Source organism: Sinocyclocheilus grahami, unplaced genomic scaffold (genome assembly GCF_001515645.1).
Source record: "Sinocyclocheilus grahami isolate Dianchi unplaced genomic scaffold, SAMN03320097.WGS_v1.1 scaffold9.1, whole genome shotgun sequence".
Lineage (NCBI taxonomy): Eukaryota > Metazoa > Chordata > Actinopteri > Cypriniformes > Cyprinidae > Sinocyclocheilus > Sinocyclocheilus grahami.
In genome coordinates this window covers 1,910,273-1,936,429 of record NW_015505188.1, presented here as the reverse complement: position 1 = coordinate 1,936,429, position 26,157 = coordinate 1,910,273, and the positions used below count along the sequence as shown (strand labels likewise).

The 26,157-nt window shown below is 36.9% G+C and overlaps 1 protein-coding gene across 3 annotated transcripts in view; it reads left to right on the top strand.

The window, feature by feature from the left end:
* Window positions 1-1,779: 1,779 nt before the first annotated feature.
* LOC107591862 (protein tweety homolog 3-like) overlaps window positions 1,780-26,157 on the top strand; it is a 68,778-nt gene continuing 44,400 nt past the window's right edge. For all 3 annotated transcript variants that reach the window (XM_016281150.1, XM_016281145.1, XM_016281139.1), the window contains exons 1-2: window positions 1,780-2,692; window positions 22,689-22,858. In XM_016281150.1, coding sequence (XP_016136636.1) covers window positions 2,567-2,692; window positions 22,689-22,858 — 296 coding nt within the window. In that variant the 5' untranslated portion in view covers window positions 1,780-2,566. The remainder of the gene's footprint in view (window positions 2,693-22,688; window positions 22,859-26,157) is intronic.

The window sequence follows — 26,157 nt, the reverse complement described above, 5'->3', positions numbered from 1 at the left end:
GAAGAACCTTTCTGTTTCACAAAAGGTTCTTTGTGGCGAAAGAAGGTTCTTCAGATTATAAAAAGGTAAGAAAGAGATGGTTCTTTAAAGAACCTTTGACTGAATGGTTCTTTGTGGAACCAAAAATGGTTCTTCTGTGGCATCACTTGAAGAACCTTTTGAAGCACCTTTATTTTTAAGAGTGTAGCTCATGCAAATGTAATATTATGGTGCCAGTGCCACCAATCATTAATCATTTCACAACATCAGCTTTGTAAGACAGTCTCTTTATCTTGCCAGATTTAATGGACTTGTTTAAAGAGTTTATGCGTATCTTAAATCTCTATGTTCTAATTTTGATGTATTATTATTTTTAAACTAGAATCACTTACATTTATGGAAGATGTCATTTTTTAGCAGTATGTGTATGTAAATTTCACAGTATATTTGAAGGGCCAAATAGTTAATAATTACTCTGATGATAGTGCACATTGGCTCTTACCATCTTAAATGAAACCCACTCCAATTACACTTTTGTTTCTCCATCCTGGCATATATCTTTATGTAGCCTTGCCTATTTACAGATTCTTTGGTGAGTTGCATGTTCTATTCACCATAACAGCAGAAAGCATCACAGTTTTAGGTTTCACTTGTTTTGAGAAAGTGTTGACTGTCTATCTTGCAGGCATAAAGACCGAATTCAGATATTCATTTATAGTGTCATGAATGAGTAGAAAGCCAGCAAACCCAAATTTGCTTAGGTTTGAATTCCTTAAGATTTTGGTCAAAGGTCATTTTTGTTATAGTTTCTCCCTGTGACCGCATCAGATTCAATTTTATAAAAATGTATCAGATCATTCTTTCAAACCAAAAACTAGTTGCAGTTTTGAGAACATTTTTGGCTTGGCATTATGTGCACTGATTCCCCAACATGTCATCATAATGTTGTATCAGCATCTTTGTTTCCATCTTTTTAATTTGTTGTAATGGAGAGTCTCAATTTAGTCTTCTTCATCAGAAATTAAAATCTAAGTGTTAAAAAGTGCAAGGAACTCTGTACTATATAGTTTGTGACTTACTTTAATGCAGCAATTAACCTTACAATGGAAAACAACTTCTGAATCTGAAATTGCTATAGTAAATTTCATAAATAATTACAAAAAAAAGCATATTTTCTTGGAAACATGCTCCGATAATCTTTGTTTTATTTACAGCTTATTTTTCAGTAGTGAAACATTTTAAAGCATAACAGGCTGCATGCTTCAATGTATCCTTTTTAGGTGATGAATTCAACACAATCAACAAATATAGAATGCTTTTGACCATTTTATGCCACAGGATTTGATGTTACCAATGAATTGTGTCAACTGGGAATTTTTGACAGTTTCATTTGATTTCATTTTTCATAATTTTATGAATCATTTTAATATTCTATCAACAAATATGGAATGCTTTCAATAATTTTAAGCCATGGGATTTGATGTTAAAACCATCACATTTTAACCTTTAAAAGCAATACAATTAATTTGATTTCATTTTTTTAGAAATTAATTTAACTTTTTATATTCAATTGATATTTTATAAATTAACACATTTTGTATTTATTATTGTATCATTCGTTTTATAATTTCTAATTTTTAATAAGTAAGTAAATAAATAATGCACCAGGAGAGGTGCAAAAATGGGTGGTTTGCTCCCATTAACCCTTGTGTGTAGTATTTTGTCTGGCCACTAGATGTCAGCATTCTCAACAGTTGTTTCATACCGTGATAAATCTCCACTATCTTAACGTGAGTTTGTTGCGGTGGCTTCGGCTCGTTGTTTGATTGCTCTTCACTCGCTCACAGTGAATTAGAGATCATCTCATCGAGTAAGTTTTGTCGGCAGTGAGGAGTCGCGTGGCGTCCGCTACACACACGGGTATCTCGACTTCACAAACACCTTCCCCGGTCATTTAGGACTAATAAGGACAAAGGGACGGAGGAGTTTCACCGTGGGAATGACGGAGCCGTGGACAAACGCTTGGCACTAATCTCGGCCAATGACTGACATTAAACAAGGGAGACACATTTTATAACAGGCTGGCGTTGAGAGCAGCCTGAGGACTGAGGCGTGGGTCTCGGAAGGATTCAGCTCTGAATGCTTGCATATCTCAGGGTTTATTGTGTGCGTGTAGTTTTAATGTATCCAAACAATAGGCAGTTTGGAGAGGGGAAGTAGGAGCTTGTAATACACGCTTCCCTTGCGTTTGCCAACTGAAGTCCTGTTTTATATAGCTGGACACTTCTGAGCCGTTTTAGTGCTTGACATTTTTAGCTCTTTGCCGATCCATGTTGATTAATTAAACCCCTCGTTTTACTTAACAATCAGGTTTCGGTTTCTCTCCAGGGACTGCAGGCGCTCTAAACAACTGGACGTTTTTAGCTTCATATCACTATGGATGAAGGACGATAAATGTGCATTTTTCAGGGGAGAGCAGCTTTATGTGTGACTTTTTAATCTAATGATTTAGTTTAAACCCTGACAGAAGTTTTCAACTTCCTGCTTTAGTTTCGCTGGACTCCGGAGTGTTATTGTCATAAAGATTATGGCAGCCGTTGTGAATTACTCTCCTCCGTGGTGGGTTAATTTTCTCCACAGACTGCCTCACTTTAATCTGCAGTTTGAACAAACCAGCAGTGATTTTCGCCCAGAGGACTCCTCGTACCAGCAGGTAAGCCCATGCATTACAGTAACACTGCTACTGTTTGATCCAGATTCCAGCAACACGTGTAGATGAAATGATTTTTGGTGATATGAAATGTTTCGTGTTGAAAAGGTAACGTAGGCTACGTGATACCGATTGTACCCCATTCTAAGCACTGTCACACAAGCAAGGGTGCTGTTTTTCTGTATATAGGCAAAGCTTTAGGCTGGTAATAGCCTTACTGATATTTAGTATGACATGACTAAGTTTTGCTTTTATATTTGTGAGTTAAGTGATTTATTTTGTTTAACCTTTGTTTGAGACATAAGTTGACCCAGTTAGTTCACGTATCTCTTCTCGGCCAACTAAATTAGTTACAAAAGAAGCCAAAGCATCAAGGTTTGCGTGTCATCTAGCAAAGCCGGACTGGAGTAGAGCGACAGATATTTCTTCTTTTGGTCAAAGAGTTCTGCAATCATCCCAGATTTTCCATTTGCGGCTTTCCAGCACAGTAGTGAACATTGTGTTCAAGTCATGTTGAAAAGGTTGTATTTATGGGGACATTCTAAAACGTATAATGTTGTAAAACAACGACTAGGAAAAAAAACCCTGTTTTCTCACATAATTCTTGCCATAAACTTGATCTACTACTAAGACAATATGGCACCGTAATCCAATTTTACATAAATGTTTTCCCCTTAGAAAACCATTGTAAAGACAATGCTTAGCGTGGCTTAATGTAGCCTACTAAGCAATTGATATTAAAAGAACAAACTCGGTATACACATTATAGTAATAAAGCATACTATGTACAAATATACATTTGTAAATACGAACTTCCTAGGAGGACTGAAGGAGGACTTCCTAGGAGGACTACCTAGGGCTGCACGATTAATTCAAATGCGATTGTCATGCACATTTTGTCAGTAAAGCCGGTGTTCTGACGATTTGTGCTACCCGCTCCGATTGTACTACCTCCCATTAAAAAGATAGGTAGCACAAATCAATAATGAAAAATGCGACCCATCAGATTGTGCTACCATCATCTTATTCATGTCGTTTTTAGGCTTTTTTAAATGTCCATAACTACCCCTACCCACCCATACCTACCCTTACCCTTAAAACAATGCAAATATGTTTTTGGTAGCACAATCTGATAGGTAGCATGTTTCGTCAGTACACCTGTTCTGTGATTAGTAGTAAATCTCCAGCACGTGCTTTCAGATGGAGCAGCATTTACTACACGGAGCTGTAGTTCACTGACAAGCTACTCAAAAGCTCGTTCATAATCGCAGAAGATGTAATCGCGCGAATATGCAGTCGAAGAAATCGTTCTGCGATAATGAATGCTGTTTGTGTAGCTTGTCAGTGAACTACGGCTCTGTGTAGTAAATGCTGCTTCATCCGAAAGCACGTGAAAATGCCACATTTAATAACACGTTTTTACTCCAAACTCCCTTTATAACGTCAGTCGAGTGTTTGAAATAAATCATTCTGTGAGATGATGTGGCTTCTTACACAGAATAAGGCACGCAACATATTTCATAGCCTTTATCACTGCTTAGAATACTATGTCGATTAGCATTGCATTATTATATACTTTATTATAATAAAAATTATATATTATAAGATGAACTCCAATAAACCATATATTGTCATAGTCGTGTGTTTATTAGTCACATTGAATTAATCAAAGCAGTTAAATCTTCTGTTTATTCAGCAACAGCTATAGGGATTTCCTTGGTTTCTTCTGCTAGGCGTATTTGGAGTTTCTGCACGAGCGCCCTCTGGCCTTCGGATGGAGATTTACTGCGGATCACAGAACCGTGCTTCACTGAAAGATACGCATGACAATCGCAGCTTCTGCCTAATCGTGATTTATCGCCTTTGCGATTTAATTTCGATTAATTGTGCAGCCCTAACACTATCAAACCCAGAGACACCTCTTTGCCTGTTGAGTTAGAGCAATAGAATGAACTGTTCATTTTAGCTCAATAGTTAGTGGGAGCTTATCTCTTAAAGAGATTACACAGAGCTTTTCTATGTGCACATTTCTTAGTGCAAAAAAAGGTAATAAAGACAATTCAATCTTTATAATGACTTAATTATTGTTATTTGTTAAGACTTGCATCTCGCTGATGCTGAACACACCCAGGCATGGCTGGTGAAGGTAGAAAGTAGGCTTCTGCGCACCCTTTCAACTACTTGACTGTAGTTTTTCATCATAGAGACAACAGATGGCCTAAGGGAAGGCAGGAGTGCCGTAAGCCTGGTGACGATACCTCTAAGCAAAGCTCCTTAAATCAAGTTTGGCCTTCACTGTTGTTCGCTTTATGGAGTGTTGAGTGAAACCAGTTGGTAATTGTGCTTGACCATCAACCATCACCATCAGTCAGGTGGTACAATACAGTTCCAGAGTTATAGGAACATAATCATAATTTGTTGCACCTATAAGGGGGTTATTCAGGGTGGTCTGTGTACATTATAGTGATTTGATGTCTTGTAGATGGTCAGTGTATTGGTTCAAGGTGCTTCCTTAGACAGTTTTACCTTTGTGCATTCACTAAATATCATATCAGCACTGTTTAGGTCAAAGCGAGTGCAAAAAAGGTCAGTTTAATTTGGTTAGTTAACAGGTGCCACTTGCTTTTAGATTTGGTTATCTTAATGAATTGCAACTAAATGTATGTTTGACTTCGCCTGTGTGTCCAAAAGTGTCTAAACACTTCTTTTTTTTTTTTTTTTTAGGGCTGCTGTATATGTTCACATGGTGATGAGAATCACTTCACTTTTCTAATAAGTGTAGAGGAGGAAGTAGATCAAGGCCAGAATGAGTGGATTAATTTAGAAACAGCAGTTGCAAGCTGACGGCCAGCTTGATCCTCAGTCCCTGCTGGTCTTCTAGTGTAGGCACAGAGATAATACAAGTTGCTCAGGAAGCAGCTGAGATGGAGAGCAGAGGTGAAGGCAGAGAATTCAGTGTTTCTAGGTCATAAAGCCCAGGATAGACTAGATCAGCTGTTTAAAAATGTTTTATCGGTGACTTTCCATGCATCAGCATTGGAAAAATACCTTAACAGCATGGCAGACACAAGCTAAAACACATGATGAAACAGTTTTCTGTTTTTACAGCTGTGTAAAGGGATCTAACCTCATCCTGTCAAATGCCATTGATATGAGGAGCATATAGAATTACAGATAACTTCACATGAACTGTCTAAAAGCTCATCTGCATGGATGGAGGTAGGCCTAAGTCCTAACCAACCACTAGTTTTCCTGTATACTTTATGACGAGTACCTTTTTGCAGCATCAAGTTGTCATGCATTCTTCATTTATTTATTTTTTTGTTAGAAAGTAAATGATTAAAATGTGACTTTTGTGTTATAGAGGAAAATCAAAACTTGGACTATTATCAGCTAAAGAACATTATCAGCTTTCTCACATATGGAATAAATAGTCTCTTACGTTTTTATAGGCACTGACACTTGCTGGTACTGCTGATAATACTAGTTTATGGCTGAAATATTGAAGGAAAAAATAATTGTAATTATTTAAATGGGATATGTTTGGATATTTTGTATGTTTAATGTTGTATGAAATCATATTTAAATAATTTAATCCCTAAACATTTTTTTCATAATTTTCTGACTGCTATCACAGACTTCTAAACCTTAATCCCTTGACCGACCCTTTATTCGTTCACTGGAAAAAAAAATGTTTTTCCCAAAATCATACACATTTCAAATAGACAGGACGTTCGAGCAGCTTGTACTAGCAGCCTGTTCTTTGTAGCATTTGTCTTGGAGTCAAAGCGCACATGGGGGGAGAGGGGGGACACCTGCTGTCCATTGAATGCCGTTTGTTCACAGGATTGGAATTAACTAGAGATGTCATCTCGTTTGGCCACTAGTTAGGGGTTAAGCTCACTCCTGATGTCCCAGTTGAGGTTTCCTTGATGCGCTTATCTGTGAACTTTGTCCTACTTTTATTTTCTGCTCCGTATTTTTACTTTTGATGGTCTGTTTCCATTAAAAAGAACAAAGGCGGCCTTGCTTTTAGCAATAAATCATTATTTATTGATGTCGCTGCCTAAATATTCAGCTGTTTGGGACTGCTTGTAGTGTGGCGTGAGATGTAAGGTTATTAATGTTGCTTAACAGACTGTCAAGAAATGTGAAGTTGCCAAGCTAATGCATGAAGAAAGTTTATAGAAAGATTAACAACATCCAGTAAGCGGTAAAACTGTTTGCACTACAACCCAGTGTGTTTATAATTAAGATAATACATTAGAATAATATGGTAAGGCACAGCAGTTTGCAATATCAAGCAGCAAAATGAGCTGTTTTTTTACAGCTTAAAATAGCTGGAAGCTGATGAGACCGGAAGCCAGACACATTCAATTTACAAATGTCCGCGCCAGCTCTTATGGGAAAAATAAGGTGGATACTATTTTGTCTTGAATAAAACTAAAAACTAAAATCACTCCTATTAAATTCAAGTAGTAAATTAAAGCGTCACAACATTATAATGTACTGTATGAAAAATGGGTATTCTAAGATTAGCTAAAGATTGCATTTAACAGTATTATTAAATTAGTAAAGATAAATGAATAACATAAACAAATAAAATGAATAGGCATGATAGGCACAATTAAATATCTAGTATATCGACTAATAATGATAAATTAAAAATATCTTTGAACTCTATGATTGAATATCTGTGAACTCAAGTGGATTGTATCAATGTCTAATATTCTAGTTGAACTTCACCCTTTTTCGTCCCTAAACACTTGTCATTGGCTGTCAATGGGTATTGCATTGAGAAAAGCATGTCTCACATGTTTACAAAGGTCAGGACTGTGGGAGTTTGGGCAGTGCTTTGCATGAATCGTTGTGGATGGAAGCCAAGCTGTGATGGGGAGGTCCAGTCAGCGGGATGATGGATGAGACTGGAGCTCTGAGTTTGTTTGGGTGAGGAGTCTGAGGACAGACCTACCAGCGGATGTGGAAGGCACACAAGGCTAACTTGAGTGTGCCACCACTGGGTTGTCTACCATGAGTTGATTAACCTAAATGTAGTTTGGGAAGTGTGTTATTGTAAAGTAAAAGTCTTTTTTCTGTAGGAATGGGTATGGCATACGCAAATATGTTACTTGGAGTCATTTGATATTGGCTTCTGAAAAGATGTGGTATTTATTTTCATATTTAGTCTTTATCAAACCATGCTAAACCATGTGTTTGCTTTCAGCTGAACTGTTCTTTCCAAGCAGATTTTGCTGAAGTCTAAGTATATTTGAAATTAAACGTACAGCGACAATAAAAAGAGCTTTGAAAGTAACCCTTTAAATCCGTAAACAGTGCTTGTTTTTCTGGACCTTTTCACTTGCAGCTCTATTTGAAGGCCAGATTATTAGTAAGTAGTTCATGGTTGTATGCAGAGATTCTATTTTTTCCCCCCAACATAAACCATCCAGATTCCACTGAGGGCCATAAACAATTAGGATTTTATCCCGATGACAGAGATGCCAGATACCAAACACCAGATTTGCCAAATCCAAACCTTCATACTTCATTATTGTTCTTAAAGACCTTGTAAAGTTGTGTGAGCAGGGTTTCTTTTATGTGTTGATATGTTGCAACTGGAAGTGGACTCATCCCTTTTTAATTTAAATTAGTAGTTTAGTTGACACAACTTGAAAATTATTAAAGTAAGCATGGAAGAAAAAAAATCTATTTTTTTATCTTATTGTGAGCTATTTGTCTGTTTCATATTTTTGTTTATTTGACCTTGTAATTTTTCAAGTGAAACTACTTTCTCTCTGGTAACGTATGCCCAAGTTTTCCAATCATTTATTCCACTTAAACGCCACCTTTTTCTTAGTCATCTGCAAGCTCACATTCAGATTGGCCTCCAACCAAACAACAACCAGTGGACATCCCAATATTGAAGAAAAAATCTGTCAACTTTAAATTCCAGCCACTTTCCATGTCTAAATAGGTTGACTTCACAACCAGTTGTTGGATGGGAATGGAGATAAAGTACATGTGTACTGTGTTAGCACATCTGAAGACACACTAACAAAGCATAATTTGGCACTTGCAAATGCTAATCAGAGGGAGATTGTATTTATAATTAAGGCAGGGCTGGGAGATACGGCTAAAAAAATTATCACGATAAAATTATCAGTCGATATCGATAAATTATCACGATGAATTTCAAATCTTTATTTCTTTCAAGTTTAAAGGCAGATTTTTGCTCCTAAGTGAAAGTTGTAGAAACCAGACCATTTTAATTGTGGTTTTATACTCTTTATGGTTAAACTTGACACAAACGTCACGTTTTTGAATTCTTTAAATTTTTCCAGTCATGTTTCCTTAACAAAATAAATATCTTAATAGAATAATTAATTTCTTAGTTTCTGCATGTTTTAATGAGTGATATTGTTTCAAATCATGAAACAGGTTTGTGTGATGCGTATCTTCAGCACAGTTTGCAGTGCAGGCTGAAATAATAATAATAATAATAAAAAATGTTGTTTCTTAGAAATGTACTAGGCATGGGCCGGTATGAGATCTTGGTGCGGTTAGTGTAACTACAGTAAATGTATGGTAAATGATGGCGATTTGTAGATTGAAAAGCCTTCTGACTGTATCGTAGTGCACAGTGTTTCTGCTGTTTGTCAGCGCTGTTTCATCTGGCTTTAAACTAGTTAAAATCACTGAGTCATTTGGGTTTGTCACTGAATTCAAGCACTTCTCACTGGATCTCACAGCGCTGTTTAGTGTCATGTGACTGAGACTCATCAGCGAGTAAACGCATCTGCTCTAGTGAGCTCGCGCTGCGCTGCCTTTGAACTTTGAGCCGAGCAGATAAATGCTCCGTGTGGCACGATTCAAATGAGCAGCACTGTTTCATTCTGCTTTTGGTTCATAACATTATATCGAATTCTTGTTATCGTTTCATATATAAGGAAAATTGTAGTTTTATCACCCAGCCCTAATTAAAGGGATGACACGTTTCTCATTCTAGAAAACATTTTATTCGATTTATCTCCAAAAGATGGTACAAAAGCTGTCACTGGGGTGGTCCATTTTCAAAAGGTGCACTTTTGAACCATATTTCATACCATACCCCTGTATTAGTATCTTTTTAAAAGGGTAGTGTCCCAGTGACGGCTTTTGTACCTTTTATCTTTTTACTGTTTTGCTGGAAGAGAAAAACTGTAAATCTTAAAATAATTTTAGTGATGAACTAATGATACACTAGATTTAGATTTCCAAGCTAACAGACATGGACTAAAAGCATCACGGTTTTGATTTCATGTTGTCTTTAACCACTGTTTTATTAAAAACATCAGTGTAGTGTTGTTCATTTGCCCTACTAGTTTAAGTTCCTGTCTGCTTGTTGTGGGAATGTGGACTTGTGCACAGCTTGAAGTGCAAATTCGAAAAACAAAACCCCCACATGCTTTCCCACTCCCCAGGCTGGCTGTGGGGGAGGTTGGAGAAATTTGTGACTGGCCTCTTCATGTCGTGGGGGGAGCGCTGGAAACATTTGCATTTTTGATAATTGTAGCGCTAGTGTTTGTTGAGTCATTTTAGTCATTCTAGCATGTCATTCTCAGGGATGTCGTTGGATGCACAGGAAGCGAGAGCAGGGATGCTGCTAATCTGTTTTGTCGGCGTGTTTGCATGGTGCAATACAGACTGACAAGGCCGTCCTGTCGTCAGGCCAGGCAGGAAACACAAGCTGTCTCTCATAGTGGCATACTGCCAATCATTTTGTCACGTGGTTGGCTGGTTATGAAAGATTTGTGAAGGAGCCATTCATGGAGCGGTGTAAACACAACCTTGTTTGAAATATTAATGTCTCTGCTTTCATTTGACTCCAAATCTAATCTGCGTGGCTTTCCTTTTGCAGTTTACATCTACAGTTAGATGTTAACTACTTACTTCCTGTGTGTGGGGGAAGGTTTATTGCATCCAGTCTGCCTTCAAAGGCTGAAAAGCTTTTGACATCCTCTCTGAAAGTGTTTCTAACTCCTCCCTAGATTACTGTTGGTTTCCCAAAGAAATCTCTGACCCAGATTTGGCCCCTTGCTGCTCCAACTCCAAATGAAAAGAGACTCACTCTTTTCCATGACAGTGGTAAATTAAATCAGTGGAAAGCAATGTTTTGGGTTATCAACATGTCAATTTCAGGTTTAAAGTTTAACAATATTTTCTTATTTTTTATTTATTTTTTTAAAGCGTAAAGATTTGCTTAAATTAAGTGAGACTATTAAGCTTTTTCAGAAGAAACGGATATCTCGGTCTATGAGATTTTATTTTTATTTTTTTATTTTTTTATGATTTCCCAAAATGGCAGATATATAATTTTATGTATAAAGATGTATTTATATTGTGTGAGAAAAATGTTAAGTGTGATATTGTATTTTAAAAAAAAAGATTTTTTTTATGTTGTCACTGCACTAAGGTCAAATTAATTATTAAAATATCTCCAGTCTATTTACTTTAAGTTTTTAAGTGTTACGCTTTACAGCTTTTTTCTACCCACTATTATATTTAGTTGTGAGATTTTTTTTTTGGTTAAAACTAGGGTTGTCAATTGAAGATCACAAGTAGTTTCATGAGTTAAGTCTTTTAGATTTGTTCTCTAACCGAATTGGGAATGAAAATGTGCACCTTGCATGGTTTGCTACCCACTACTATACCACACCACCCACAATGATGCTTTTTTTGGAAACGAAATGGTCTCGTTTTTGAAGTGACACATTGTGTTGTTTCCTGTGTAGGGTTGCAAAGGGGCGGACAATTTCCATGGCAACTTTGTCTGGGGAATTTTGGAAATATTCCAAGTTGGAAACTTACCAGGAATTTATGGGAATTTTGGGGAATTTATGGGAATTAATTGGAAATTTGGGGGAATGTATAAAACTGTATCGTGTACAAACATAAATGTAAACATTTTGTTTGATCATAAGCTGACATGCATGCAAACTAATAAACATTTTAAAAATTACAATTTTAGATTTTTTGGGGGAATCTCTGATGCTTTTTTCAGGATTTATTTTTCACGTTGTGTCAATCATGTTTACATCCTGCCTCTGAAACTTTCGTCCGTCATAAAAAAATTCAGATCAGTTTGACACTGTGAGGTCGTATTTATTTTTTAACATGCAAAAAAAAAAATCCTTAAATCCTACACCATATTTTTTCATTGTAGTATTCTGTAGGTAAGGGAATTTAAAAAAATGTTTTAATAAATTTTAAAAATCAGTCCCTTAATGTGACCGGTTTTTTGTCTTTGTTTAGTAGAGCACAGTGAGATTCTACGTATGGCGTTTCTCTGAAACTTGACAGGATAAAGGGCGGTGCATATTTAGCAAATATCAGTATGATGGCCTACAGCCAGGAGCACATCAGCACAGTGAGCTTGTGTTTGAAATGCTGCTGTTGTTCTTGGGCAGTGGTATCGCTCAGAGGGGTCTCTCGCTACACCATGTCCTGAATCAGCATATGGAAAGAGTAGATCCATTAAGATAATCTGCAGAAGATTACCGTCTGTTTAGAAAAGCTGAGTCTGGGTCTTTTCCTGTTAGCAGCAAAAGAAGAAATGTTGCAGGATTGAAATCTCAGTAATTGCAGTGACCTCCTTGGCACAAGTTCTAATAGGAGAAAACAAGCACTCTGAGTTGGCAAATGCCAGCTGTGTTTCATATCTTTAACCGGTGAGGAAGTCTGTCGAAGGTCGTGTTAGATTTAATGCATTATCAGGTGCTTTTCCTATGACCTTGGCATCGCAAGCACTCTGAGCTACAGGAAGTAAATACAACATTTAAAGCTGTTTTTGGCAGTGATGTCTAGGGCTGTCAAAATGACTGAAAAACTAAATTTGAATTTTCGACTTAAATATTATAAAAATTCGAATTATATTCGAATTTAAAAGGCATAATTTCAGTTAGGGGGAAAAAAGCTTTTGGCTTCTCTCCTGAGGCCACAAGAGGGTGCATCGAGCAAAATATTATGCACGTTTCTTCAACGCGTAATAAAATAACACGACTATCTTTGAAAAAAAAAGTGCATAATGTTTCAAATGTTTATAAACCATATATAATTAATAAAGTTTGCTTAAACAATTAGAAAAAAAAACGGCACCATGCATGTATGTATAGTTTAATACAAAGGACTAAAGACCTTGTAAAGTTGTGTGAGCAGGGTTTCTTTTATGTGTTGATATGTTGCAACTGGAAGTGGACTCATCCCTTTTTAATTTAAATTAGTAGTTTAGTTGACACAACTTGAAAATTATTAAAGTAAGCATGGAAGAAAAAAAATCTATTTTTTTATCTTATTGTGAGCTATTTGTCTGTTTCATATTTTTGTTTATTTGACCTTGTAATTTTTCAAGTGAAACTACTTTCTCTCTGGTAACGTATGCCCAAGTTTTCCAATCATTTATTCCACTTAAACGCCACCTTTTTCTTAGTCATCTGCAAGCTCACATTCAGATTGGCCTCCAACCAAACAACAACCAGTGGACATCCCAATATTGAAGAAAAAATCTGTCAACTTTAAATTCCAGCCACTTTCCATGTCTAAATAGGTTGACTTCACAACCAGTTGTTGGATGGGAATGGAGATAAAGTACATGTGTACTGTGTTAGCACATCTGAAGACACACTAACAAAGCATAATTTGGCACTTGCAAATGCTAATCAGAGGGAGATTGTATTTATAATTAAGGCAGGGCTGGGAGATACGGCTAAAAAAATTATCACGATAAAATTATCAGTCGATATCGATAAATTATCACGATGAATTTCAAATCTTTATTTCTTTCAAGTTTAAAGGCAGATTTTTGCTCCTAAGTGAAAGTTGTAGAAACCAGACCATTTTAATTGTGGTTTTATACTCTTTATGGTTAAACTTGACACAAACGTCACGTTTTTGAATTCTTTAAATTTTTCCAGTCATGTTTCCTTAACAAAATAAATATCTTAATAGAATAATTAATTTCTTAGTTTCTGCATGTTTTAATGAGTGATATTGTTTCAAATCATGAAACAGGTTTGTGTGATGCGTATCTTCAGCACAGTTTGCAGTGCAGGCTGAAATAATAATAATAATAATAAAAAATGTTGTTTCTTAGAAATGTACTAGGCATGGGCCGGTATGAGATCTTGGTGCGGTTAGTGTAACTACAGTAAATGTATGGTAAATGATGGCGATTTGTAGATTGAAAAGCCTTCTGACTGTATCGTAGTGCACAGTGTTTCTGCTGTTTGTCAGCGCTGTTTCATCTGGCTTTAAACTAGTTAAAATCACTGAGTCATTTGGGTTTGTCACTGAATTCAAGCACTTCTCACTGGATCTCACAGCGCTGTTTAGTGTCATGTGACTGAGACTCATCAGCGAGTAAACGCATCTGCTCTAGTGAGCTCGCGCTGCGCTGCCTTTGAACTTTGAGCCGAGCAGATAAATGCTCCGTGTGGCACGATTCAAATGAGCAGCACTGTTTCATTCTGCTTTTGGTTCATAACATTATATCGAATTCTTGTTATCGTTTCATATATAAGGAAAATTGTAGTTTTATCACCCAGCCCTAATTAAAGGGATGACACGTTTCTCATTCTAGAAAACATTTTATTCGATTTATCTCCAAAAGATGGTACAAAAGCTGTCACTGGGGTGGTCCATTTTCAAAAGGTGCACTTTTGAACCATATTTCATACCATACCCCTGTATTAGTATCTTTTTAAAAGGGTAGTGTCCCAGTGACGGCTTTTGTACCTTTTATCTTTTTACTGTTTTGCTGGAAGAGAAAAACTGTAAATCTTAAAATAATTTTAGTGATGAACTAATGATACACTAGATTTAGATTTCCAAGCTAACAGACATGGACTAAAAGCATCACGGTTTTGATTTCATGTTGTCTTTAACCACTGTTTTATTAAAAACATCAGTGTAGTGTTGTTCATTTGCCCTACTAGTTTAAGTTCCTGTCTGCTTGTTGTGGGAATGTGGACTTGTGCACAGCTTGAAGTGCAAATTCGAAAAACAAAACCCCCACATGCTTTCCCACTCCCCAGGCTGGCTGTGGGGGAGGTTGGAGAAATTTGTGACTGGCCTCTTCATGTCGTGGGGGGAGCGCTGGAAACATTTGCATTTTTGATAATTGTAGCGCTAGTGTTTGTTGAGTCATTTTAGTCATTCTAGCATGTCATTCTCAGGGATGTCGTTGGATGCACAGGAAGCGAGAGCAGGGATGCTGCTAATCTGTTTTGTCGGCGTGTTTGCATGGTGCAATACAGACTGACAAGGCCGTCCTGTCGTCAGGCCAGGCAGGAAACACAAGCTGTCTCTCATAGTGGCATACTGCCAATCATTTTGTCACGTGGTTGGCTGGTTATGAAAGATTTGTGAAGGAGCCATTCATGGAGCGGTGTAAACACAACCTTGTTTGAAATATTAATGTCTCTGCTTTCATTTGACTCCAAATCTAATCTGCGTGGCTTTCTTTTGCAGTTTACATCTACAGTTAGATGTTAACTACTTACTTCCTGTGTGTGGGGGAAGGTTTATTGCCATCCAGTCTGCCTTCAAAGGCTGAAATGCTTTTGACATCCTCTCTGAAAGTGTTTCTAACTCCTCCCTAGATTACTGTTGGTTTCCCAAAGAAATCTCTGACCCAGATTTGGCCCCTTGCTGCTCCAACTCCAAATGAAAAGAGACTCACTCTTTTCCATGACAGTGGTAAATTAAATCAGTGGAAAGCAATGTTTTGGGTTATCAACATGTCAATTTCAGGTTTAAAGTTTAACAATATTTTCTTATTTTTTATTTATTTTTTTAAAGCGTAAAGATTTGCTTAAATTAAGTGAGACTATTAAGCTTTTTCAGAAGAAACGGATATCTCGGTCTATGAGATTTTATTTTTATTTTTTTATTTTTTTATGATTTCCCAAAATGGCAGATATATAATTTTATGTATAAAGATGTATTTATATTGTGTGAGAAAAATGTTAAGTGTGATATTGTATTAAAAAAAAAAAAATTATGTTGTCACTGCACTAAGGTCAAATTAATTATTAAAATATCTCCAGTCTATTTACTTTAAGTTTTTAAGTGTTACGCTTTACAGCTTTTTTCTACCCACTATTATATTTAGTTGTGAGATTTTTTTTGGTTAAAACTAGGGTTGTCAATTGAAGATCACAAGTAATTTCATGAGTTAAGTCTTTTAGATTTGTTCTCTAACCGAATTGGGAATGAAAATGTGCACCTTGCATGGTTTGCTACCCACTACTATACCACACCACCCACAATGATGCTTTTTTTGGAAACGAAATGGTCTCGTTTTTGAAGTGACACATTGTGTTGTTTCCTGTGTAGGGTTGCAAAGGGGCGGACAATTTCCATGGCAACTTTGTCTGGGGAATTTTGGAAATATTCCAAGTTGGAAACTTACCAGGAATTTATGGGAATTTTGGGGAATTTATGGGAATTAATTGGAAATTTGGGGGAATGTATAAAACTGTATCGTATACAAACATAAATGTAAACATTTTGTTTGATCATAAGCTGACATGCATGCAAACTAATAAACATTTTAAAAATTACAATTTTAGATTTTTTGGGGGAATCTCTGATGCTTTTTTCAGGATTTATTTTTCACGTTGTGTCAATCATGTTTACATCCTGCCTCTGAAACTTTCGTCCGTCATAAAAAAATTCAGATCAGTTTGACACTGTGAGGTCGTATTTATTTTTTAACATGCAAAAAAAAAAATCCTTAAATCCTACACCATATTTTTTCATTGTAGTATTCTGTAGGTAAGGGAATTTAAAAAAATGTTTTAATAAATTTTAAAAATCAGTCCCTTAATGTGACCGGTTTTTTGTCTTTGTTTAGTAGAGCACAGTGAGATTCTACGTATGGCGTTTCTCTGAAACTTGACAGGATAAAGGGCGGTGCATATTTAGCAAATATCAGTATGATGGCCTACAGCCAGGAGCACATCAGCACAGTGAGCTTGTGTTTGAAATGCTGCTGTTGTTCTTGGGCAGTGGTATCGCTCAGAGGGGTCTCTCGCTACACCATGTCCTGAATCAGCATATGGAAAGAGTAGATCCATTAAGATAATCTGCAGAAGATTACCGTCTGTTTAGAAAAGCTGAGTCTGGGTCTTTTCCTGTTAGCAGCAAAAGAAGAAATGTTGCAGGATTGAAATCTCAGTAATTGCAGTGACCTCCTTGGCACAAGTTCTAATAGGAGAAAACAAGCACTCTGAGTTGGCAAATGCCAGCTGTGTTTCATATCTTTAACCGGTGAGGAAGTCTGTCGAAGGTCGTGTTAGATTTAATGCATTATCAGGTGCTTTTCCTATGACCTTGGCATCGCAAGCACTCTGAGCTACAGGAAGTAAATACAACATTTAAAGCTGTTTTTGGCAGTGATGTCTAGGGCTGTCAAAATGACTGAAAAACTAAATTTGAATTTTCGACTTAAATATTATAAAAATTCGAATTATATTCGAATTTAAAAGGCATAATTTCAGTTAGGGGGAAAAAAGCTTTTGGCTTCTCTCCTGAGGCCACAAGAGGGTGCATCGAGCAAAATATTATGCACGTTTCTTCAACGCGTAATAAAATAACACGACTATCTTTGAAAAAAAAAGTGCATAATGTTTCAAATGTTTATAAACCATATATAATTAATAAAGTTTGCTTAAACAATTAGAAAAAAAAACGGCACCATGCATGTATGTATAGTTTAATACAAAGGACCGAAAACCAATCACAAAAGAGTAGGCTACTTTCTTCATTTAAAAACATGAGATACAGTGGGATGGGGAAAAACTGCGTTCTGTGTGAACGGCTTGGTTTCAGTTGACGTAAACAACATCTTCTCCACACTGATGCTCTCGTTTTCCACAATATATGAATGAACAACGTAGCAGCACCGCATCTAGTGGGTTCAACTGGATAGGCTAACAAATGCAATCAATGACACGTACATCGTCATCGCATCTCGTGCGCCACTGATAAGGCTGCCTGACGGCTGACATAGACCTTAAATTCGAATGCAACATTTTTGCATTCGAATGTGGATTTTTCTTTTATTATTATTCGACGAATATTTGAAATTCAAAATTTTTTTTGACAGCCCTAGTGTTTGTCCCCATGCTGGCTAATGTGATGTTTTCCCCCCCTTTTTTGTAACTTTGTTTTCTTGTTTGAAACCAATTAAGTAGATGGATTTAGTAGACATGCAAACCTCTTGTTTCTTCTGCCATTTTCTACTAGGGCTGATTATTCAGTTGCGGTGTATATTTATATAAAGGCACATCATTCTGCCAGTATGCTGAGATGATCTCATGGGCGCAAAGGCTGTTAATCACATTCTCCAAACATTATCAGAGGTTGTCAGCAATGTAGTTCTGGCAAGAGCTGTCATTCTTTGTAAATGAGGCTATCTAAGCACTGATTAATCATAGCAAGAGTGCTTACTGGCCATTCTCCCAGATGGTGTTGGCACCAAGTCACAATTTTCCTCATCTTGAGACGTCATATCACCCATCGTCGTCATCATTCACACCTCATTTGTCTCAGATGAGTTCCTGCCTCACATTTCCCATTGTTGTAGCTATTGAATGGTTTTGGGTTTGAGTTGGTGTTGAGTAGGTGGTGATTCATTGAGGAACAGTTGTTTCAGTGACCCTGGCAAGTGTTCAGATCATAAGTGGGATAGATTGTGTTTACATATTAGCAGTGGGTCACGATGTCTGTCTAATCATCCGACAACCGTTTAGTCGGTTAGTGATGTTGACTAGGAAAGAGGTTCATGGTATATCATCTGCTATTTAAAGTAGATTGTCATCGGTGATGTGAAGGTTTGTTCATCTATCTTCAATATGAGTCTGTTTGATTATTTACCTGGAAGTCAGATTCAAAAGATTCGTGAACATAAAAGTCCACGGGTCTGTTTCAAGTCAGCACAACCCTCGCTGTCTGTTTTTGAACTGTCAAACAGTGAAAGATTCAGAAGACCTCACAAAAGATTCATTTTTCGTGAAGTGCCACTGTGAATAGTGGACATTGTGGTTTATAGACAAGTGGTTTTCACAGACTATACAGCACAAGGCTTAATCGTGCTTCTAAAATTAGAACGGTTTAGCATTTACCCACAGGGACTGGGTTGTCTTGGTTTCTGGAAATGATTTCCCATCTTTCTCCATAACACAGAAATGTCAAACAGCAATGAAGTAATAGACTTGTTCTCCAAATTCAACGCAGAGGTCTTGAATGCGAGCATTTTGAAACAATTTCAAAGTAGGGATGTGCAAAACACAGGGATCTTGATATTTTTAACTTGCTGCAATGGCCAAAGATCCTTCAGCTGCTTGACTATCATGAACAATCCCTGGTTTTGAGGGCAAATTGACTGCTCTGAAGACTGTGTTAACTAAGGTAACCTAATTACCATGGCTTATGTCTAGTAAACAAGAGCTGCATGATTACCCTATTATTATGCTATAATATGAGCCTAACCAAGATTTTAACTCGTGAATTGTTTTAATTGATTTAATGATAAAAGTGGTATAATTTAGCAAATGGTGAGGCAAACTTTTATCAGTCTGATGCACATTGTACCATATCCTGACTGAAAACAGTCCATTTAAAATGACGGACATAAATGACCAGCCAGGCAGCATTTATTTGATCAAAATACAGCAAAAACAGTAATATTGTGAAATATTACAATTTAAAATAACTGTTTTCTATCTGAATATATGTTAAAGGGTTAGTTCTGCCAAAAATGAAAATTCTTTAATTACTCACCATGTCGTTTCAAACCCGTAAGACCTTAGTTCATCTTCGGAACACAAATTTAGATATTTGTGATGGAATCTGAGAGCTGTCTGACCCTGCATAGACAGCAACGCAACTGAAATGAAACGACTTCATTCAACAATTCGTCTCCTCCGCATCACCCTGGTGCCATTTTGGAGAATATCCGCTGGACGTAAAATAATGTATGCGGTTCTGTGTCATCTGCACTGTAAAAAATGACTGTGAATTTAACGGTAAAAAACTGTAAAAATGCTACAGTAAAAACCTGTTAAATGGTTAACGGTAAATTCCCCTACTATATACAGTGAAAAACTGTATTGGACATTACATATATTGGACATTAATTTTACGGTAGTATACCGTTTTTGGAAGTGAAAAAGACAGTATAATTTACAGTGAATAACTGTAAATTGACATTCCCAGAATTCCCTGCGTTACATTTCAAATTTGATGTTTTTTTGTTGAAATAACTGTTTCTTCTTAGTTTTTTCTTATCAGTTTTGTATATTAGGGTTGTGTGTTACACCTTTTTTTACCATAAATTTTACAGAATTTTTTTTACAGTGTGCACCACACGGATACACTGTTTCCGTTCAGATCAAATCACAACAACGTAGGAAACAAATTGTTTTACGTCCAGCTGATGTTCTCTTTTTTTTTTTTGGTGCACAAAAAGTATTCTCGTAGCTTTGTACAGTTGTGGATGAACCCCTGATGTCACATGGATTATTTTACAGATCTCCTTGCTACGTTTCTGGACTTGGGAACATTTCAGTTGCTTTGCTGTCTATGCAGGGTCAGACAGCTCTCATATTCCATCAAAAATATCTTAATTTGTGTTCCGAAGATGAACGAAGGTCTTACGGGTTTGAAACGTCATGAGGGTGAGTAATTAATGACAGAATTTTCATTTTTGGGTGAACTAACTCTTTAAAATAACTTATTCCTGTGATGGTATGAATTTTCATACCTTAAGTGTCACATGATCCTTCAGAAATCGTTCTAATATGCTGATTTACTACTCAATAAATATTTGGTATGGATGTACTGAATACCGACTACGTCACGGACATAAAACAAATTTTGATATACAGTTAGGTTGATTGATATCTTGTTTATTTGTTAACAGCTGGATCAAACAAACTTTAAAATTTTCCATTTAAGACTCACTGACACAATTGTCAATCCACAACTTCTAGTGTCATTAATGCAGTCTAGTACAATGTAAACACAACTTTGTTTCCAGGTGGTCTGATAAACCTCTGACCTGAAAATTCACTGGAATCGTCTGAGCCTAATAAGCCCAAAGAATTACCTTGAGACGAACAATCAGGCTTTGTGTTTTAAAGTAACTACACTGTGCAATGATGTCCTTTTAGCAGTACAGTCTGTGCTTTTAAGATCTGCTCGCTTTTACAGTTTGACTCGCTGGGCCCTTTTGAACCAGCACAGTGGTTTTCCCAGCTCTCCTGTGATCACACACTGTGAGCTTGACGGACAGCTTGGCACAGGTTGAAAGCTGTATGTAAACTCTGTGATTTGGGAGATTTAAAATGCTTACATGCAAAGTGTGGTTCAGTGAGTCCAGTCCATGCAGATTAACTGATTATCAGGAAAAAGCCATCATGGGTGTCACCATATGTGGGGTTGTCACAATAGGATTGTCAGAGTGAAGCGTGTGTCTTAACCGAGAATAGCCCTGACCTCATTATACATAAAAATTCCCCTGCAGGTTACTTGTCACGTGAGTTGCAGTGGGAGACTCGGCTTAGAGCGACCCCCGCACCATTTTCAATTTTAATAAAAGCGGAAGTGTTATGAGGTGCCTTTGATTTGTCTTAGTCATATTTTGAGCTAAAAAGAGTCATAAAACGTTGAGTCGGGGGAGAAAATGACACTGAAATAAACCACAAATTAGGTCACTTATGTTGCAGTGTGTTTTTTTTTTTTTACATTATGACAAGTGATGTCCAACTAGAACATTTTTTAAAACAAAATTATATAGAATTGTATTAATTTCCTTCTGTTTTACTCTTGTGCTATGCTAAATATCCTTTACCTAATTTGATGTTCCTGGTCAAAAATTACTGGCCTTTTTAAAATTGCTTGTAAATCTCTCATTATACATTATCACCAAATCGTGGATTCAGTCTTTTTGTCAGTTAGCACATGTTTTGTATTTATTTTTGGGACCTCATTGATCTGAGCTTATGCACCTCAGTTTTTGAGTAAAAAACAAACAACAATAATAATAATAATAATATGTGTGGATAATTTTCATTGTTCATTGAATGCGTAAGCTCAGATCAAGAAAGAAATGCAAAATCTGTGCTAACTGAAAGAAAACAAGTTGATAAAGAATGAATCCAATATTTGGTTATAATATGGTAGTTAGATGTCCATAGAATAGAATAATTTCAGTTTCCAAATGAAATATCAGAATGAAACAAAAACAGCGGTGTAAATGAAAATTCTGTTCCATTTAATAATGTTAACGAGTTAACATTTTGTAAAATCTTTTTTCCCAAAGATTATTTTTGTATGATTTTTTTGGAGGCTAAAGCTTAAAGCCATTCAAAGTATACTGCATTTGTTAGCATGTGCAAACACAGGCACTCGACATATGCACACTAGAAAGTTTCATCTTTGTCCAGTGTCTAGGCTATTTCTCTCCAGAATTTATACCAAAAAAAAATTATTTGTTCTGATTTAAACTGGTATCTCTTAACATTCAGAACAAGAGAAAGCCATAAGGATAATGTCACCGGAGCTACTGCTAACATAATTTCTGTTTTTGCCTTGGTGACGCATATAAAAAAAAAGCTGACATATGGCAGAAGAGTTTTTGGCAAGTCTCCTCTACTGACCAGTTCGAAAGATGTGAAACATAAATAAACATACACACATTGATAACCCACTGCACATGTGTGCAAGGTATTCTTTAATAGAGAAAATAGTTTTTTCCTATTAATCGGGTTATTTCAGGTCTACACCACTCCTTTCAATCTGATCCACATTTCATTTCATCCATTCCAGTCGGATTGGTTGCATTGTTTACATGAAGGCTTTTCAATCCATTTGAGCCATAAATCTGATTATAAACTCATTATTTGGGTGCATGTAAATGTAGCTAATGGCTCACGTTTTCTTCTTATCTCTTGCGTAGTCCATCCTGCTGCTGGGCAGTGTTGCTCTGGCATGCTTGGCCTTGGACCTCCTCTTCCTCCTCATTTACTCCTGCTGGCTGTGCTGCCGCCGTAAGAAGAGCGACGAGCAGCCAAACGCAGACTGCTGCTGCACTGCCTGGTGCGTCATCATCGCCACCCTCATCTGCAGGTGAGTCTGAATGCATTTTTCCCTCATATCAGCATCTCATTCAGGCAGAAGATGACACGTGTAGCTTTTATCAAATGATCACCAGCTGGAAAAACGTAATTCTGTCTGTTGGAGTGTAAAAGAAGGTGTGTATTATCTGAAGGGCTGCAGGGTTTAATTTCTGGATGGGAAGTCGTTTCTGTACTAATCTCTGTAGTAGGGGTGGGCATTATACCGGTATGAAAGTGACTTTTTATGTTGTTCCATGATATGGATTTTGCTATATCGTGGATACCGTTATATATTCATGAATTCAAATTTGCATTTATATACTTTTGTTCAATTTGGTACGCTTTGTCAATTTGAGCACAAATGACGATAAAGAGTCGAGGCTGAATGTTTTTGTCCTCTGTGTGCAACGCCGTACTACACAGGTATTAGTAATCAAACACATAGAGCATCGTAACAGACCAAATTAATAGAGCACAAATCGCCTACTCCAGTGGTTCACAAACTGAGGGATAGTGTACAGTCAGCAGATTATTTTGCAAAATAAACCTCTGCAGGGTGATAAAGGCTACACTGTATAATTGTCCTGCTTAAAATGCGGCCGCTTGCCTGATAAGTAAATAATTGAGCACAAAATATTAATTTGACATTTTAATTACCGCAACATGACTCGCAGTACCCGCGTGAGCGCTCCATTATCAGTTGTAGCAGTTGTAGTTGTATCAATAACAGACCACTAGATGGACCGATTGATAAATCGGAGTTGTATTGTAGGGAGCCATGTAGAAATATAAATTAACGATGCATGGTTCTGCTCTAAGAATCTACACCAGATGCGAGCGGCGCGATTTGACAAAAGCGAATAGAACCCAGTGATGTTATCTGCTGGATGCGGCGCGACACGACAAATCCATGACAGTAAACTGATGCGGCGTTCTATTTCTCACGAACTCCAGCGCTTTGACACAAAGAACAATTTCAAATATTCATAACTAAGAGAATCATGAAAAAAATAGTTTCCTCAAAAATATTAAGCAGCACAAATGTTTACAACATTGATAATAATCAGAAATTGTTACTGAGCAGCAAAACAGCATATTAGAATGATTCCTGAAGGATCATGTGACACTGAAGAGAAGACTGGAGTAATGATGCTGAAAATTCAGCTTTGATCACAGGAATACAGTAGCCTAGATGTTAAAACATTCAAATAGATCATTTAAATTGACAATATTTCACAATATTACAGTGTTTACTGTATTTTTAATAAATAAATGTAGCCTTGGTGAGCATAAGAGACTTTCCAAAAAAAAAAAGAAGAGGGGGGGGGGGCCTTGAAAATATTTTTATCTACAAAAGGGGGGGCCTGGCAGAAAAAGTTTGGGAACCACTGGCCAACTCAAACACTATTTAATTTTAATTTTATTTAATTCAAACAGGCCTACCTCATGTTGCACATTTGCACTTTTTGAGAAAAACAACGGCGCAATAAAAATATACTTTTCAGGTATATGTCTAATCCCTCACTTTTTCTAGTTATATAAGGTTAAAATATTTTGCCTGTAATTTTTTTTCTCATATTGCAATATAATATTGATATCGCCTGGACAGTGTAAAATATCATATGAATTTTAGCTCATATCGCCCACCCCTACTCTGTAGTTCATTTGGAGCTCTCTCTGGGATTCGGTGTGGCTGTATTAACACCTCTGACACCTCTAGCTGTAGGTCCACGTGGGTTCTACCCAGGGCTCCAGACTCATTCTTCCCACTGGTCGCTTTTTTGCAAATAACTTTCTCAGCTGGTTGCACGAGCACAGGATTTGGTCGCAATATTTTTTATTTTTATTTATTTTATAAATAAAAGAAATTTACAACACGGGATTATTCAATGCATGCTGATGAACTTTTATCATAGTTTATAGTTATATGGAAACGAAAGTGGTTAACATTCAACCCGTCCTTTATCATCAGTAGTATTATTTGTGATTTGAATTTTGTGAACGGGAGTTTCTCTTTTGCTGTGTTATAAGCCGCGGTCTTCGGATGCTTGTTGTCACACCTTTCATTTTTTTAAGACTAAAACAAAAGATGGATTCATTGTTATTCTTAATTAAACAGCACAACAACAATAAATCGGTACGATACAATGACAAACTAGCTTACAAAAAGTTAATTAACAAAAACGAATTAAATGAGGCATGGCACACATCACATGCTGTATTATATACCGACTAATAAATTACAGAACGTTTAGCAAACACTGAGTAATCAAATAAATAAAAGAGAGCTATAGCATAATGTGAGGTAAACAGCAAAGATAACATGTTTTTCCCCCACAAGAATACCAGCATGTTCACCTTCTCTGGTTTAAGAAGAGCTCTTTTACTTGACTTTCGCTTGAAAACCATCCATCGTTTCCTCGATATGCGCGTCATTTTTGCTGCGCGCACCTTCGCGCTCGTGCTGACGTGGCGAGTATACTCTCTAAGCGTTGGTGTGTTATGCTTTCAGTTTCATTTGCCGTTTGATGTTTCTCATATGCAACAGAAATTGCAGCGCTTTTGAGTTTACCAACGCGGTGGTCGCGCCAGTGCGACCGCACACAAAATTTGGTGACACAGGCAGAAAAAATGGTCGCAGTCTGGAGCCCTGGTTCTACCTGTAGCCCCAGAACTCCTCAGTGGCAAGGGCTAATGTAAGATTTATCCAAAAGAAAATGTCCACTGTATCAATATGAAAGTTCATCAGGCCAGAAACATGTTTTATGGCAGTACTGAAATGCTTAGCCAATACTGTTCTGTTTTAGTGTGTTACTTTGGCAATAGTTTCAACCTTTTGCACTCATTGGCTGGCTTTATGCAGGAGAAGATATTTCGAGAAATGTTGGTAACCAAACAGTTTTGGTTACAATACAAGAAAGGAAGTTATACAGGTTTTGAATGACATGATTATGAATAATTGATTACCAAATTTTCATTTTTGCATGAACTAACCTTTTAAGCTAGTGTCAGCGCCCAGATTTAGTTAAAGGGGTTATATGATGCGATTTCAAGTCTCAAAACCAAAGAGATATTCTTAGAACGGCTCGTTCTAACACGCCCCCACATATCTACCTCACTATGTGGAAATATTTGCATAATGCCGCCCAAATGTTCACGCAAAGAAAGAAGGCGTGGTTTCAGTAACCGCAGTTAGTGTTGAAGCAGCCATGTTAGGGAGACGCTGTGTGTTTCTAGACGAAAGCAAAAGCACTTTATTTGGCCTTCCGAAACTAGATGCATTTAGGAATCTTTAAGATGACTTACAAC